This window comes from Macrobrachium rosenbergii, chromosome 45, assembly GCF_040412425.1.
Source record: "Macrobrachium rosenbergii isolate ZJJX-2024 chromosome 45, ASM4041242v1, whole genome shotgun sequence".
NCBI classification, from domain to species: Eukaryota; Metazoa; Arthropoda; class Malacostraca; order Decapoda; family Palaemonidae; genus Macrobrachium; species Macrobrachium rosenbergii.
Window position 1 is genome coordinate 34,677,159 of NC_089785.1, and position 16,290 is coordinate 34,693,448.

The following is a 16,290-nucleotide window of genomic DNA, read 5'->3' on the forward strand; positions in this document are numbered from 1 at the left end:
CCCTTACAGGGTGATGGAGCAGCATACCTTAAAAATACAAAAGCTATCAGTAATTACAAAATTACACATTCAGCGATTAAATTTTCTGAATTAAAGTAATGAAATCAGCTAAGCTATGACAGAACCGCCTCATTTATATCTGAAGATTCTTTGAATAAAGTGTCATTTTGCCTGGAAAAATATTATTAGTATTTTATAACTCAAGTATCTTTTAAATGAATGACACAATTTCGTCCTTACAGACGCGCATTCCATTTTGTATTGACAGTTTTAAAATCCCCTGCTGGCTCTGGTCTCTATCCTCTCCTGCCCACAACCTCGTGGATGTCTGTTAAGTTACAAGAAAATTGCTTGGTCTCACCTTAGGCGGGGCATTCACGCTCAGACTTGTCCCCAGACATGCCGAAAAGGGAGGAGCGTCGAAAGGAATGACACGGCCATTGACGTTACGACCTGGTCTGTGTCTATTGCTCATTTGCTTCTTGGACCCAGTGCTAGGCAGCTAGAGCTAGAACCGGAAACTACGGCAATTTGTACTATAGTACCCTTCATTCACTCAGCCGCGTCTCACAGTGATTGGGTTATTTATACCTAATTTTAAACAAGTCGCTACGCTTTATCTGTGTGACAGTCTGTGCCGATTAAAAACTTGGTAAAAACAACCACATTCACGTACCGAGTACCGACGTCCAACGCTACGCCCACTTTTCTACAAATCTTAAGACCGGTGCTGAGCGTGAATGGGGGCCTCAGCCCTCAGGGAGGGAGATTTCAAATACCCCATCCACTGACGTAATACTGCACATCTTCCAGGTGTCTCGAGGGAGTTAACAGAACTACTGTACTTTATTAGGCTTTTTAAGGCTACACAGTTTCCTTTCGTGATAATCCTCTTAGTACCTCTCAGTATGAGCTGTTTTCCATCAGAGTGGCTTTCCTGTTGACAGATATTTTTTCTTACAAATGCAGTAGCACCTCGATTTAACAGACGCTTTGGGGTTCTGGCCTTTCTGATAAGTAACAAAGTCCGTTCATTAACAAAGACCGGCCTATATTATAGCCTGCACTTGAACCATTTCTAGATATCCTGCGGGTAACAGCAATCCACTTAGTTCCTAACTTAAACTGGCCTGTACTTTACACTTTACGTTCAGTTTACGAGATTCTTTTGAAAAATTGATCAGATCCAAAATGAGAGCTTAGGGAAAAATGACCATAACATGGCAACTGATAAGTGCATTAGTCCGCTAAGTTGAGGTTTTACGAGTATGTGGCTAGATTAAGTTATTCCTCGTAAGTTCAAGCAGTGCTGCTGTGAGGTGCCCTGACCTCTTTGCCTTAAGTTTATTTGTGTATAGAACTTATTTATACACTTTTAATCACCATTTACTGTCTGTCAAGCACTTTACCATACTTAGGTAGTATGCATCTTAGTTGTATAGATATTCATATTCCAATAGCATTTAGTTATTCGTTCATTTCTTTTCATTATCTTTTTGTTTTACAATACTCATTTTATTCTGTGAAAGCCTTGTTTCCAAGGAATAACATTTTAGATGCTCCTTATGGATATTTTCTCCTTTTGAAGGATAATAATGAAGAGGATAACTTTTTCAAAGTCCCAGGAGGGATAATGCTACCATATCCAAAGACCATTAAGACTCACTTTCTAAATAATAATGCACACCTTAAGCATTAAGACTCACTTTCTAAATAATAATGCACACCTTAAGCATTAAGACTCACTTTCTAAATAGTGATGCACACCCTAAGCATTAAGACTCACTTTCTAAATAATGATGCACACCTTAAGCTCTTGGAACGATCTGTAATAATTTAACACTCAACCACCTCCCCGCCCCCCAAAAAAAAATGGAGCCAACCAACCCTCTGGTCCAAGAACAAATTGCAAAGTCGTAAGTTTAACTTGACTTATACAATACAGAAATCTCTGACGCAAAAATTCTATTCCCTTTTGGGTTGTGAAATTTGGAACCTGACTGGCCTCTCATAATCGTTCCTTTCCCTTTGAAATATCCTTAAAAACACATTTTAGTGATTTATTATCAAAATGATAACCTTCTTAAGTTACTTTGAAATGTTAAATGTGGTTGATGCACTGAAGCTATGGCCATTAGCCTAATGCTGAATGTGTTTTGTTACTATTAATTTTGGCTGTGAAAAATCTTGCAAAAAACTTGCGAAGGGCTCATTCAACCCATACATATTTTGTACATAGTTTACTTCCCTACAACAGTATTATTGTGTATAAGGCTGATTTCCTAGCAGCATGATACGTTTTGGAATCTACGAAAATTAAATTTAAATAAGCATCTTTTAAGATAGTATTTTGGTGCGTGAATTGGCCGTCATACACATTTTAATGCTGTATATTTTAATGCTTAGAAATTATTACATTAAGTAAACTTTACTCTGAATGGTAGCTAGTCAGTCTTTCATTTATTTCTTTATTTATTTTCTTGCTATTCATATTATTTATTTGTCTCCACTCTCCTTCAAGATGAAAGGACACTCATCTCAAAGGTCCCTTGTGAAGTAAACACACTCTTCTTAAAATATAGAGCCATGGCAATGAACTATTGACTTAGCTTTTCTTAATACTTTTTAGTGCAATTTCCACTGAATCCACTGGAATCCGGAATGGGAAATGAAAAGATCTTGTCGTTCGCCCAGGCGAAGCTTCGAATCCCCAATGAATTTGACACTGAGCAACCTCGTAGCTTTGAATTCATTCTCAGTTCGTTTCCTATTTCAGATCCAGGGATTTCAGCGGTAACTTGATAATTTCCATAGTCAGTTTAAGACATGTTTACAAGTTTAATGGCTTTCTCGCTCTTATTTTTATAATGCCTCACGTAGATAGATCTTCGTGTACTGCTTATGACGTTTGGTTTAAGCCTCATAAAATGATCATGTGGAATGACTTTCTTTTTGTATAATTATTTTAAAGAGAAATGTTTCATGTTTTCTGAATGTCTTAAATAGCCCTAAGTTAAGGTAGCCGGCATGACGTCAGCCTGATCATTTGTAGCTTTTGTCTTTTCGTTTTTTTTGTTTTCAGAAAGAGTTTTGCTGCTTGAAGTTAGGCCCCATGAAGGTTGTGATCAAACAGCTCAAGGTTGGTCGTCTCCTGCTCTCAACTTTATTGTGTGTATCCTTTTGTTTTAACAATAATATTCCCTGGGGGTAGTGCCGTCAGTGCACCTCACGCGGTGCACTGTAGGCATTACTTAGTGTTCTTTGCGGCGTCCCTTCGGCCCTTAGCTGCAACCTCTTTCATTCCTTCGACTGTACCTCCGTTCATATTCTCTTTCTTCCATCTTACTTGTCTCACCCTTCTCCTAACAATTGTTTCTTAGTGCCTCAACTGCTTTGAGGTTTTCCTCCTCCTGTTGCGCTCCTCAGACCTCCTCTACTCTCAATTTCCCTCTCAGCGCTGAGTGACCTCATGGCAGGTCCCAGGTCTTGGCCTTTGGCCTAAATGTTATATTATTCTGTTCTATTCTACAGTAGTCGTAACAGTGATGCGAATGCGAATGTTAACACTCAGTATTAATTATTTTTAACGCATTATTATTTATTGAGCAATAACCATTAGGACATGAAGCTCTGATTTGCTTGTTAGTTTTCTGTCAAAGACGACTATTGTGCCGGCTTTGTCTGTCCGTCTGCACTTTTTTCTGTCCACTCTCGGATCTTAAAAACTACTGAGGCTAGAGGAATACAAATTGGTACGTTGATCATCCACCCTACAATCATCAAACATTCCAAATTGCAGTCCTCTAACCTCAGTAGCTTTTATATTATTTGAGGTTAAGGTTAACCATGGATCGTGCTTCCGGCAACGATATAGGATAGGCACCACCGGGCCATGGTTAAAGTTTCGTGGGCCGCGGCCCATACAGCATTATCCCGAGACCACCGAAAGATAGATCTATTTTCGGTGGCCTTGATTATAGACTACAGAAAACTCTATTGCAGCGAATAAGCTTTGGGGCATTTTTTTTACCTTTTTCTTGCTTATGTTTATATTTTTCTCCCTGTGTTTCGTGACCGAGGCGTTCGGGAGTCACTTTTCACGTGGGCGGTTATCTGTCGGTAATGTTTTCAGTACTGCGTTAAGTGTTTAACCTGTAATGTATCGCAATTTAATCCTCTCTTAACTGTTGATTGACAGAGTTGTACTTAAAAGGTAAAAGGTTACCTGTGTGTAATAAATCAGCCTTATTATGAAGTAACGTTTTATATATACATATACAGTATATGTATATGTATATATATATATATATATATATATATATATATATATATATATATATATATATATATATATATATATATATATATATATATATATATATATATATACATACATACATACTTATACTGCCAGTTTTATTAACTAATCTGTTTTATTGATAAAAGATATTTGAACGGAAAATATACGTATTTGCGGGTGAAATCTATTTTCTACAACTGTTTTCTGTGTTTATTATTATTATTTTATTAATATTATTATTATTATTATTATTATTATTATTATTATTATTACAACCAACAGGAAAGTATTATTATTATTATTATTATTATTATTATTATTATTATTATTATTATTATTATTATTATTATTATTATTATTATTACAACCAATAGGAAAATATTATTATTATTATTATTATTATTATTATTATTATTATTATTATTATTATTATTATTATTATTACGACAACCTTAGCAGGAGAAGCAGAATACCGGAGCCCAGTACAGAAATGGACATAGAGCGAGGAAAAAAGAAGCCATAAAGTGGAAACAACAAAATGAGAAATAAATAAGATAAACAGCAATAAAGAAGACAACAGCTAAACTAGTCGTTTTTGTCATTAGTATAGAGGAGCTTTGATTTTATTTGTGCCTCCAGCAGTTAACAGCCTCCCGATCAAGCTGTGCAGACTTCGACTTCAACAGATTCTCAATGAAAAGTGTAATGTGGAGAGTGCCAGACGATTTCAGGACAATATATAGTCCTGTAAGGCGGGGGGTAGGGGGGGCATTGGTGCACCACACGCGGTACGCTGTGGGCATTACGCAAGGTTCTTTGCAGCGTCCCTTCGGCCAAGAGCTGCAACCCCTTTCATTCCTTTGACTGTACCTCCGTTCATATTCTCTTTCTTCCATGTAACTTCCCATCCTCTCCTAACTACTGCCTCATAGTGGAACTACAGGGTTACACTTTTAATATCTCCTTTACTTTCAATAGCCTTTTCATTGCTGAATGAACTCATAGGCCCCAGCGCTGGGCCCTTGGCCTAAAATTTACATTCCAATTTATATTTAGGACATCAGAAAAGGCAAAAGGAAGATTAATGAATCGCATTCACAGACCTCACGTCACTGCAGCCATGTTGAACACCTTGGAATCAATGCTTATTTAACCAGTGCTACTAAGACCGTCACGCTTCGGACTGCTGACCTACCCAGAAAAATCCTTTTCATGTATTCTGACATTTTCCTTTGTGTATTTTGGGCTCGTGGGAAGCTGCCATCATTTCATCTTACCCTGTGCCCTCTTGGCATTACTTAAGGGTCTTTGCAGCGTCCCTTCGGCCCCTTGCTGCAATCTCTTTCATTGCTTTGACTGTACCTCCTTTCATATTCTCTTTCTTCCATCTTACTTTCCTCAACCCTCTCCTAACAGTTGTTTCGACATTATTTGCAGCGCTGAATGACCTCATAAGCCCCAGCGGTTGGCCTTTGGCCAAAATTTTATATTCTAATATTCCAGTTTATATGATTTTACAGTCTGGTTCTGTACAATTGACTCTTCCAGAAGCTCAGGTAAACATGTATAATACCGGAATTGACTGATTAAGGTAAACGGTAGTGTTATTGCAAGGTGGTGGAAAGGAACGTAAAATGTAGGTTGGGATTCCCGCCCACTTTTTAAAATTGTGGCCGTTGATGTTGTGGCCTCGAGACTAAAGGCCAAGAAGGATTTTTTGTTGAGGAAGGGGAAGATCAAAATCTGTGTGTATGTATGTATGTATGTATGTATGTGCGTGTACAATATTAAACATTCTATAATTGATCATGCTACAAAAAAAAAAGGATCCAAATTGCCGATTCTGGAGTCCACCATTCTCACAGATCCTGGATTCGGTTGTCTCGTTCTTATATAAAGTACTGGTTCAATCAGTATTATACGTCTAGTACGAGAGAGAGAGAGAGAGAGAGAGAGAGAGAGAGAGAGAGAGAGAGAGAGAGAGAGAGAGAGAGAGAGAGAGAGAATAATGAACTAAAAGCGAGAAAGAACTCGGGTTTGGTCTAAACGCTCAGATGCTCCGGAATTAGGGTCCTACTGAGGAAGGAGTCTCATTCAAGGGGAAGGATAGTTGAGGATAGTCACCAGTAGGTGGCTCCTCATTTGCAGATTCGTTGCAGTGTCATTAGTAGTAGTAGTAGTAGTAGAGTCGGAATTTGCCTTTAAAACTGCTCCCTTTTTTAACGGTAGTATGAGAAAAAATAGTTGTAATAGTAGCAGTTGGGATTTGCCTTTAAAACGGCTCCCTTTTAATGGTACTACGAAAAGAAATAGTAGTAGCATTCGGGATTTGCCTTTTAAACGCCCTCATTTTTAACAGTAGTGTGAGGAGAAACAGATGTAGAAGTAATAGCAGTCGGGGTTTTCATTTAAAACGGCTCCCTTTTGAATGGTAGTATGCGAAGAAATAGTACTTTTAGATTAGCAGATGATGTGAACATCTGGTGGGTAGAAAACAGCACAATGATACTGAGAAGAGCATAGGAGGTATTATGGAAGACATCAGGTAGAGGACCATCTAATGATAAGGAGAGCTGGTGGTGGAGCCAAGATACTCAAGATAAGATGCAAAGGAAACGAGAAGCAAGGATAATATATGAAAAGGACGAATCTGTGGCAAATGAAACGGCTTGGAAAGTCGCAAATAAAGAAGCAAAAGAGGCTGTGGTAAGTGCAAAGGCAGAAGGAATAAATGAGATGTATGAGAAAGTAGAAACACCAGAGGGTCAGAAGATGATCTACAATATAGCAAAAAGAAGAGATGGAGCAACTAAAGATCTGAGGCACATCAAGCAGATCAAGGACCGAAATGGAAGAGTTTTGTCAAGGGAAGAATGCATAAGAGCAAGATGGAAGGAACATTTTGGGAAGCCATTCAACGAAGAGAACCCCAGAAGAATAAGAGAAGAGGGAAACCCACGAGTAAGAGCAGTTCCAGATATCACCAGAGAAGGAGTGAAGAGAGCGGCACTTGACAAAATGAAAAATGGAAAGGCTGTTGGACCTGATTGCATACCAGTTGAGGTGTGGAAATGCTCGGGAGGAGAAGGGCTTCATATACTCTGGGACCTCTTTCCAAAGGTCTACCGCCAAGAAAAAATGCCGGACAGTTGGAGAAATAGTATTATGGTCCCAATATATAAGGGAAAGGGGGATATTGTATACAAGACTGCACAAATTACAGAGGGATAAAATTGATATCTCATACTGTGAAGATATATGAACGAATTATAGAGAAAAGAATAAGGAATGAAACAACAGTAAGTGAAGAACAATTCGGGTTTATGCCGGGAAAGGGTACAGTAGATGCAATTTTTGCACAAAGGCAAGCAGTGGAAAAACATGCAGAAAGACAGAGAGGGCTACATCTAGTATTTATTGATCTGGAGAAGGCACATGATCGGGTACCTAGGCAAGAAGTGTGGAGATGTATGAGAGAGAAGGGTGTTTCAGAAAAGTATGTTAAAGTAATCCAGGATATGTATGCAGAGGTTACCTACCACTCAGGTAAGGAGCACTGTGGGAACAACAGAAAAGTTTAGTGTGAGAGTTGGTTTACACTCAAGGTTCAACTCTCAGTCCCTACATCTTTGACCTTGTGATGGATGTTATTACATCAGGTGTCAGAGAAGAAGTCCCGAGGAGTGTGATGTTTGCTGATGATGTTGTTTTGGTGGACCTGACTTGAGAAGGGGTGGAGATAAAACTTGAAGATCGAGGTTTAAGGATAAGCAGAGCTAAGACAGAATACCTGTGGTTGGGAGAGGAAGGAAAACAGGGTGCAGTTAAATTAGGTTTAGACGACATCAAGAGGGTTACCACTTGTGTGATGGATGATGGTGGCATGGACTCAGAAATAAACCACAGGATACAGTGTGCTTGGATGAATTAGAGGAGATCATCGGGAATATTGTTCGACAAGAGGATTAGTGCAAGAGTAAAAAGAAGGTTTTATAAAAGTGTAGTTAGACCAGCGATGGTGTATGGGGCTGGGACGTGGTCAATAAAAAAAGGCTCAAGAAAGGAAGTTGGAAGTGGCAGAGGTGAGGATGTTGAGATGGATGTGTGGAGTCACGAGAAAGGATAGGATCAAAACAATTATATTAGGCCAAGATTCAGATGGAAAGATAGCGTAGCAGATGACATGCGGGAAAAAGGGTTAACAGAACAGGCAGGATACGTAAGATAGAAGAAGATGGAGAAGGCTTACACGGAACACCGACCCCATATAGAGATGGGTAAAGAAGTACTTTTAGTAGTAGTAGTCAGATTTGCCTTTAAAACGGCTCCTTGTATAACGGTAGTTTGAGGAGTATTAGTAGTAACAGTCGAGATTTGCCTTTAAAACGACTACCTTTTTAACTATTGTATGAGGAAAACGTAGTAGTAGTAGGATTTGCCTTTAAAACGGCTTCCTTTTGAACAGTAGTATGAGAAGAAGTAATAGTAGTACTAGAAATATATCAGTATATACACAGCAGGTAGATAGATCATAAGAGAATGCTTACAGGGAACCAACCTGATCTTTGATGTGTAAAAAATAAGATTTTGATTATAGTACTATAACATTGCGGCCAACCTGATATGTGATGTGTAAAAGGTAAGGTTTTGGCCACAGTACTGTAAGATCACGGTCAGTAGTTCATGGTAGAGTGCGGATAAGAAAGGCACAATGAGCTATATAGATTAGACTAAATGAATAGGGTTTGTGCCTTGCAGTAAATAAGTCAGTCTTTGGTAGATCTGCATTTTGAATAGAGGCTGGTTCACCTGTTTAGAAAATGCAGAAGAAGAAGAAGTGAAAGACCAATTAATCCCACACACTTCCTAAAGATTTTCGAGGCTTGGCGTGTACAAAGCCCGTGAGCGTATTGATAAATGGCATTTATTGTCGTACGGAATGTTAATTGATATTTTAACTTTTCTGGCAAGACGTGCATAAAAGTGTCCTTTTATTTTAGAAGAGCCTGCCCTTGGACTGTGGAACAGCCTCCCTTCAGAGGATGTCGTGCAGTTGGAACTAAAGAAGTTCAAGTGAAGATGCAAAGTATTACTACACTAATGCTCTTCTCCTTGTCTTTTAATAATTAACTTACGTTTTCATTTATTTATTTATTTATTTGTTGATTTGTCTGTTTTTCTAATAACTGATCTCCTCTTTCTGTATTTCTCTTTACCTTCTGTTACTTCTTTCGACTGAACACCATAATATTCTTTGGAAGCTTGAATTTCGAGTCAATGAATAGGGTTTATCTTCTGAATAATAATAATAATAATAATAATAATAATAATAATAATAATAATAATAATAATAATAACCAATACCCATCACAGGGTTAATAAATTTTCCTCTTTGTAAATAAGTTCCATTCCTTTGTGAACAAGTTCTACCAGCCAGTGTACCAAGCACTTCACTAATGCCCCGAAAACTGCCCTCAGGTTCTGCTGGTGTTCGGAAAGGAAGACAACGTTAGTGAAGCCTGGCTGTCGGCCTGCAAGAGGCAAGGGCACGACGTCACCCTGACTCGGTCCATGGACGACGCCATGAAGACCTTCCTGGACAACTCCCACGACCTCATCGTCATAGACGCCAGGAACTCGAAGCATTTCAACGCGGAGACCGTCTGCAAGAACATTAGGGCGTCGGAGCTGAGCCAGTTCAGCGTGATCGTTGGTGTCGTCAAAAGGAGGCAAGTTCTGCTGGGGGTCCTCGTCTCTCTGTACTGTAGTGGTTCTGAATTCTTTTGTCGGGTATACAGTACAGTAGGTCTCTTCACTCCGCTGATGATGAGATAATGTTCGTTTCCGGTCCGAACATCCCTACTCGATTTTTTATTATATTTTTTCGAATCTTCATAAAAATAAAAAAAAATAGTTCTATATACCTAATTCTTGCAAAATAATATTTATCACAATAAAAAAATAAAATATATGTAAATAATTGAGGATTTTTTCCAAGTTTCAATTTTGCGAAATGCACTTAGGGATTTTGATCCCCTAGGGGCTAGTACTAAACACGGCGAAATACATTTGACACCCCAGGGACTAGTACTGAACACGGCGAAACAGTGTAGATGAAGCACTGTTATTCCTTGTTTAGTACTAGCCCTCATGTGGAATTGGAGTTCGGACCAGAAACAAACTTTTACCCTCCGATACGGTGGTGTGTTTTTTTACTAAAAGCCAAATACTATATTTAAATTTTGAGTGACTAACCGGCCTTCTGAATCCTGGTGTATTGGAAGAATTTCTTCCTTAAACCCTCTAGTCTAGGGTTCGGAGTTTTTTTGGGTAGAAAACGTTTACTGAAAGTATTTTGACAGGATTTTCATTCTCCCATGCATACCTCAGCACCATTATCAGAATTCACCTTGTAAGGGTTCTGTTCCCATGACATTAAAAATATTAGGCTTTCCAGAAAGGGAGTGGGAAGTTCATTGCCTCTATGCTTTCTGGGATCATCATCAAGATGCGACATTTCGTCGTCGTCGTCATTCTTCTACTGTTTGCAGGGCTCGTTCTTTACCAATTTCATTTTTTTTATGAATCTGAGTTCATAATTTCCCAGCTTATATTGATGATCTTAACAAGCGATTTTCCAACAAGCTTGGCTAAATACTGACCAATTCCAAGCCATCAGTTACAGAGACTGAGTATAATAAAAAAAAAACACACAAATTTAAGATGAATGAATATAAATTTCAGCCTCTAAGGGAAAGTACTTTGATATAGGCTATATGTACCATTCTGGATAGATTTCTCCTAAAATTCGGGTCTATATATACTGTAAATGTATATATAAATACCTCCCTCACAGATGGTCAGTATTTGTACCAAAATAGTTCAGTCTGATGAATTATGAAAGAGCAAAATACGAGGTGGGGCAGTTCACTTATTTTTTTGTTTGCTTAAATTCATAAGTAAAGAAATAGATAAACTGAGAGGCGGCTTTTATGAGTTGCATTCTCTATGCTGTTGTGATCCTACCAGGTAGTCAAGTTAATGATATAGGATATAGACTATGCTTAAATAAATGTTACTAATGTAAGACACATTAATAATTTAAAGGCCTGTTTATGATATAATTTCAGAAAATAGTGTAATTTTGCACATCAAAAAATCATTGTTAGTTGTTTCTGCTCTTAACACTGGTATTTGTAAATACTGTATCTGTTTTCACTTTACTTGTTTAGATAACAACGTTTTACTTATACTGAGAATAGTTTTTATTTCTTTCTTCAGCTGCTTTACATTTTGCTTATACTGAGAATAATATTTCTTACTTGAGCTGTTTTGTATGCAGATAGCAGTGTTAAATTTACTTATACAGAGAATAATATTTATGTCTTCCATTTCTTTCTCAGTTTTGCAGATCGAGAGACTGCAACTGTAATACCAATGTTGCAAAGTGGCTTTAATAGAGTAAGTATTTTTAGGTTCATTATTTTAAAAAATAACTGCTGCTCGGTTTACTGAATGTTTATTATTACATATGTGGAAAAAAATAAGTCAATTATAAATAACATATGTAAGGTTTGAGGGTGTATCCACGCTACAACAAAACTTGTCATAAACACAGGCATCTTATCAAATACATATCACAAACAGGTTGAAAACAGGTCGACAACCAAAGATGGAGAAAAATCTTAAGCATATGCTGGATAATTGTACTGTATGAAGCCTTGGTTAAGACTACCATTAAGTCTACGATTTCAATTCATCTTGTTTGTGATTTGTGTATAATAAGTTGCCAACATGTTTTACTGCAGTATAAACTAGTTTAAGATTATTTTCCACTCACTTAAAACACTTTCTTTTATATCTTGCTTATAACAACGTATTTTATATTGATAGTACAAACTAAAGTAGATATGCATCTTTCCCTGCATTTCAAAATGACTGGTGTTTGTTAATGTCAGTTTAGATATGGTTTTAAGCTCCTGAGTGATTTCATCTCCTATAAAATGAAGATCACACTGGTATAAACAAAAGGTGTGATGTGCTTCCGATGAATATAGTGAAAGCTAATGCTTCAAAGAATTGTATAATGACAAGGACCAATAATTTGCACTTATATAATGCAGAACTTTATTTTGAAAGATACTGTGTAAGTTGTCATCGGTTTAGACAACAATAGCTAATTAAAATCATTTGTTTGAAAACTGTTTTTCAGATATAAACCAGTGTTCAGTGAGAAGTTATAACTTTGATCCTTTAAGGCCACTCTCTGATCGGGAATTCACCTTAAAAGAGTACATTTGTTTATACCAGGAGTGTGAGGACTGCTCTTAGCATTCATTAGCCAGTCTATGTAGATCTTAGGTCATTTGTTTTCAGACAACAATAGCTTGACCCCTGTGAGGTAACAGTGGCTTTTAGGGTGCTTGAGACAAACTGGTTTATGTACAGGGTCTTCTGTACATTCAGACGAGAGGTCACCTTTTTAAGCTTGTCACCTTATGTCCACTCATCCTGGCATGTTTTGTACTCAGTAAGTTTTCATAGCTGAGGATCAGTGAGATGCCAATGAAATATGTCTTATACTACAACACCTATGTCTGTTGACATGAAATTGCTACTAATTGATCCTTATATGAAGTCGTATTCATCTGCATAGGAGTTCTACCAGTAGACTTAAAACTTGAATAGTTAAAATTTACCCCCACTGATCACTCTTGCAACCTTTCTTTTGGTGTCAGCCACAAACATGGGTGGTGCCTGCAGATGCAAGTTTGCCGGAACTATATGTCAGTTTTTCTTCAGGGCCTCAGTGTTACATGCAGTATTTCACTGATAGAACTGTAATGATATTTCCTTTAATTTGTTTCTCTATCTGTATATCTGTTCTTATATTTATAGGGTATTGCAGTTTTATTTTGATCTAAATAGAACTTTTTTGGTGCTGTTATACAGTGCTTATATTATTTTGGCAAATGAATTAATTAATACATTATTTTCTGTCAAGTACCAAGAATTCACATCTATGGAGTAACAAATATGGCGTGCACAACCACTTCTTTCTAACCTCTATTTTTCATCAGTTATGGGCCCTTGTCTTATGTTGCCATGCTCGAGAATTTTTCAGTACCTGAAAAGTTCACCCTTAACTTCCAGAGTTTTAGAAGGGAAGAATTCAAACAGGTGAGCATGTTGCTGCCATTCCTAATTATATTCAGGCCAGGCTCCTTGACTCAAGAAAGATTCTACTGCCTGTTACATTTATTAACAAAATCTCTGATAGTGTTTTGGTGAGCCATACATCTGTCTTATACAGAAGATATGTAAATAACATATAGTTCTTTTGCTGTTATTCTGACATGCATAGGAGAGTCTGGTTGTTCTATTCTGCTTTGATGTGGATGCAGATTTCAGATGTGCATTACAGTATTAGTGAATCAACCGTAAATCTGCCCAAGAGCAGACAGTGCCTCTGAACCAATTGTATGGGTATCACTATGGAGGAAATGGTTGTCCTTTGTTCAATAAAGAGGTGTGTTTTGGTATCTATGGGTAAAAGAGATGATCTGGTTGCACAGAGTCCACTTATTACATGTAGCGTCCCAGATGAACAGTGGAGGCACAGCAGCGTTTCCTACTCCTTGAATAGTGGATGGAAATTAATTTCGACTTGTCAGTGTTCTTTTGGGGAGTTTGGACAAGGCAGAAGCTGTCATTATTTGCCATTGCTAAGTACAGACCTTAGGTGTAATATCAGCTGAGTAAATAAGGTTTACTTCAGATTTATCAAATTAGTCTGGAAGCAAGAAAAGAAAAAAGAGAAAAGTGCAATAACTGTATGTGGAAGATATCAGCACTTGATATCTTTTAAGCGATGACCACACTTGACATTGACACAGAAAACTAATTAAAGAGAGCAAGAAAGTGAGGATGATCCCATGCTGAACAGACACTCTCATACTTCTGAAACCATGTTTACTGTTTAAGTTTAAGTACTGACATTATAAAATTTGGCAAACCAGTGGTTTTTATATATGCATCAATCACTAAAGATTTTGTATTATATTTTAGAAATAGCCATTTTAAGAAAGTAAAGGGTTCTTTGTAAACAAATGACCTGAGAGCAGTATGAAGCCTTGCACGCTTTTTGGGGGCTCAAACAGACTTTTGCCCCAAACTGAGAAAAATGCAGCCCAATGGCAAGCAATTGATCAGTGTGCATGAAAAGTGGCCCCAATCATGATAGTTACATGCATAGGGAAGTGTTTTAAAGTATGGATGAACAAAGTAAATAAATCCTGTTACAAGTACAACTTCTTACCTCCCCTTCAGGTATAAGCCTCTACTGAAGTGCATAATCCACGGTACATAAATGGTCTTACTTTCACTTACTCTTTTAAAAAAGAATATTTGTCCATTTTTGCACTGCTTGTACAGCATATGTGTCCTGCACAGTATTGAAAAAGAAAATTAACAAACTATGCCAAATAAATACTGTAATATGGGAAAATGTCAGATAGTTTGCATGTGTTCAGTATTAAATTTGCTTACTTTTACAGATAGTAACTGAGTCATCTACTGTTGGTGGAGTTCTGAATGATCTTATCCAGATAGAGCAGTCCGAGCTCTCTAGCCAGTCGCAGCTGAGAGCCGTGCAAGCAGTCTTCACTGCGCTAGATGCTTGCAAAGAAATGATACACATAACTGATACACAACACAGGATACAGGTTAGAGTTTTCTTGCCTTATTGTAATCAATTTTTGTGTTATTTAAGGGGAAATAATATTACATAATGATGGGTTGGTATGGAATTATATTCAGCTGTTTCACTCTAGTTCTTTCTCTGTATTACATTAATCAAATAACTGTTACTCTTTGCATGTTCATATTGAGTGATACTTGTCTGGTCTTCTAAAGTTTGCAGAATTTCATTAAATGTAAAAGAGATATATTTATTTGAAATTGCATTGCTTGGCATTGTTTGTAAAACCTTAACAAATTATTGTGGGTTAGTAACTTTCCATAAAAATACGACCTTTATTGATTTACATGATTTTGAAATTCTATTAGATAAAGTTAGGATTGGTCCTTCTTGAAGCAGGCCATTTAACAGGGTCTGTAGCAAACCTTGTGTGATTTTCACTGTATTTTTATACACTTTGTGCTACTTTGCATCCAAATCATTATCATTATCATCAAAGTAAAGCAGTACAACTGAGAATTTTATAGACTCATAACCAAGTCCTTGGATTCTGGCAGTGACAAGGTCTTGAGAGATGTAAAGATTGTCTTGTTTCATTAAGTAGTTATGTCCATCTCAGTTGCCATGTATTCACTTGACGTTACTCTTTTTGTCCTCTTTCCAACTACAATGTTTGCAAACATTATGAAAAATCCTGCCTCTGGCAGTTATGTAACATCAAGGTAAAGTTTCTCTCTCTCTCTCTCTCTGTTTCTGACTCACCTTCCTATTATACTCATTGCATCATTATCATTAAAAGTTCTCATAGATCATCATAGGATTTCCACTTTCATATCTGTATCATTGCACAGGACAGTGGTGTGTCATTTAACTTTTGATTTGAAAATTTGTTTATTGATTTATTATAGTTTTTGTTACGTACATTTTAAGTTATTTTTATTCCCCTTTTTAAGAAGTATTGTAGTTTGCATAATTTTGCTGCAGTGATGATGTCATGTGCTAGAATTATTGACTTGTAAAGAACAAAGATGCAAGAGAGAGAGAGAGAGAGAGAGAGAGAGAGAGAGAGAGATATTCAGAGAGTAAATAATTAAATGCAGCTTCACATGGAACCTCCGAAGTTCAGGCAAAGATGTAATGGATTATTACCCTAAATCAATTCCCCTTGTATTTTAATAATTAACTCACAGTTTTATCTGTTTATTAATTTGTTAACTTATTTTTTTCCTTTCTAATAACTTATTTCTTCTTTTTCTACTTCCTATGACCTGTTGCTTCTTTCAAATGAACA

At 37.1% G+C, this 16,290-nt stretch overlaps 1 protein-coding gene across 15 annotated transcripts in view; it reads left to right on the forward strand.

Moving 5' to 3' along the window:
- Positions 1–16,290, forward strand: part of LOC136829919 (high affinity cAMP-specific and IBMX-insensitive 3',5'-cyclic phosphodiesterase 8B-like) — a 318,075-nt gene that overhangs the window by 231,166 nt on the left and 70,619 nt on the right. For 8 of the 15 annotated variants that reach the window (XM_067089079.1, XM_067089081.1, XM_067089087.1 and 5 more), the window contains 4 exons: positions 3,083–3,139; positions 9,779–10,029; positions 11,704–11,761; positions 14,857–15,024. In XM_067089079.1, the coding sequence (XP_066945180.1) occupies positions 3,083–3,139; positions 9,779–10,029; positions 11,704–11,761; positions 14,857–15,024 (534 nt within the window). The remainder of the gene's footprint in view (positions 1–3,082; positions 3,140–9,778; positions 10,030–11,703; positions 11,762–14,856; positions 15,025–16,290) is intronic. The other 7 variants (XM_067089092.1, XM_067089083.1, XM_067089084.1 and 4 more) reach the window with 1 other exon arrangement.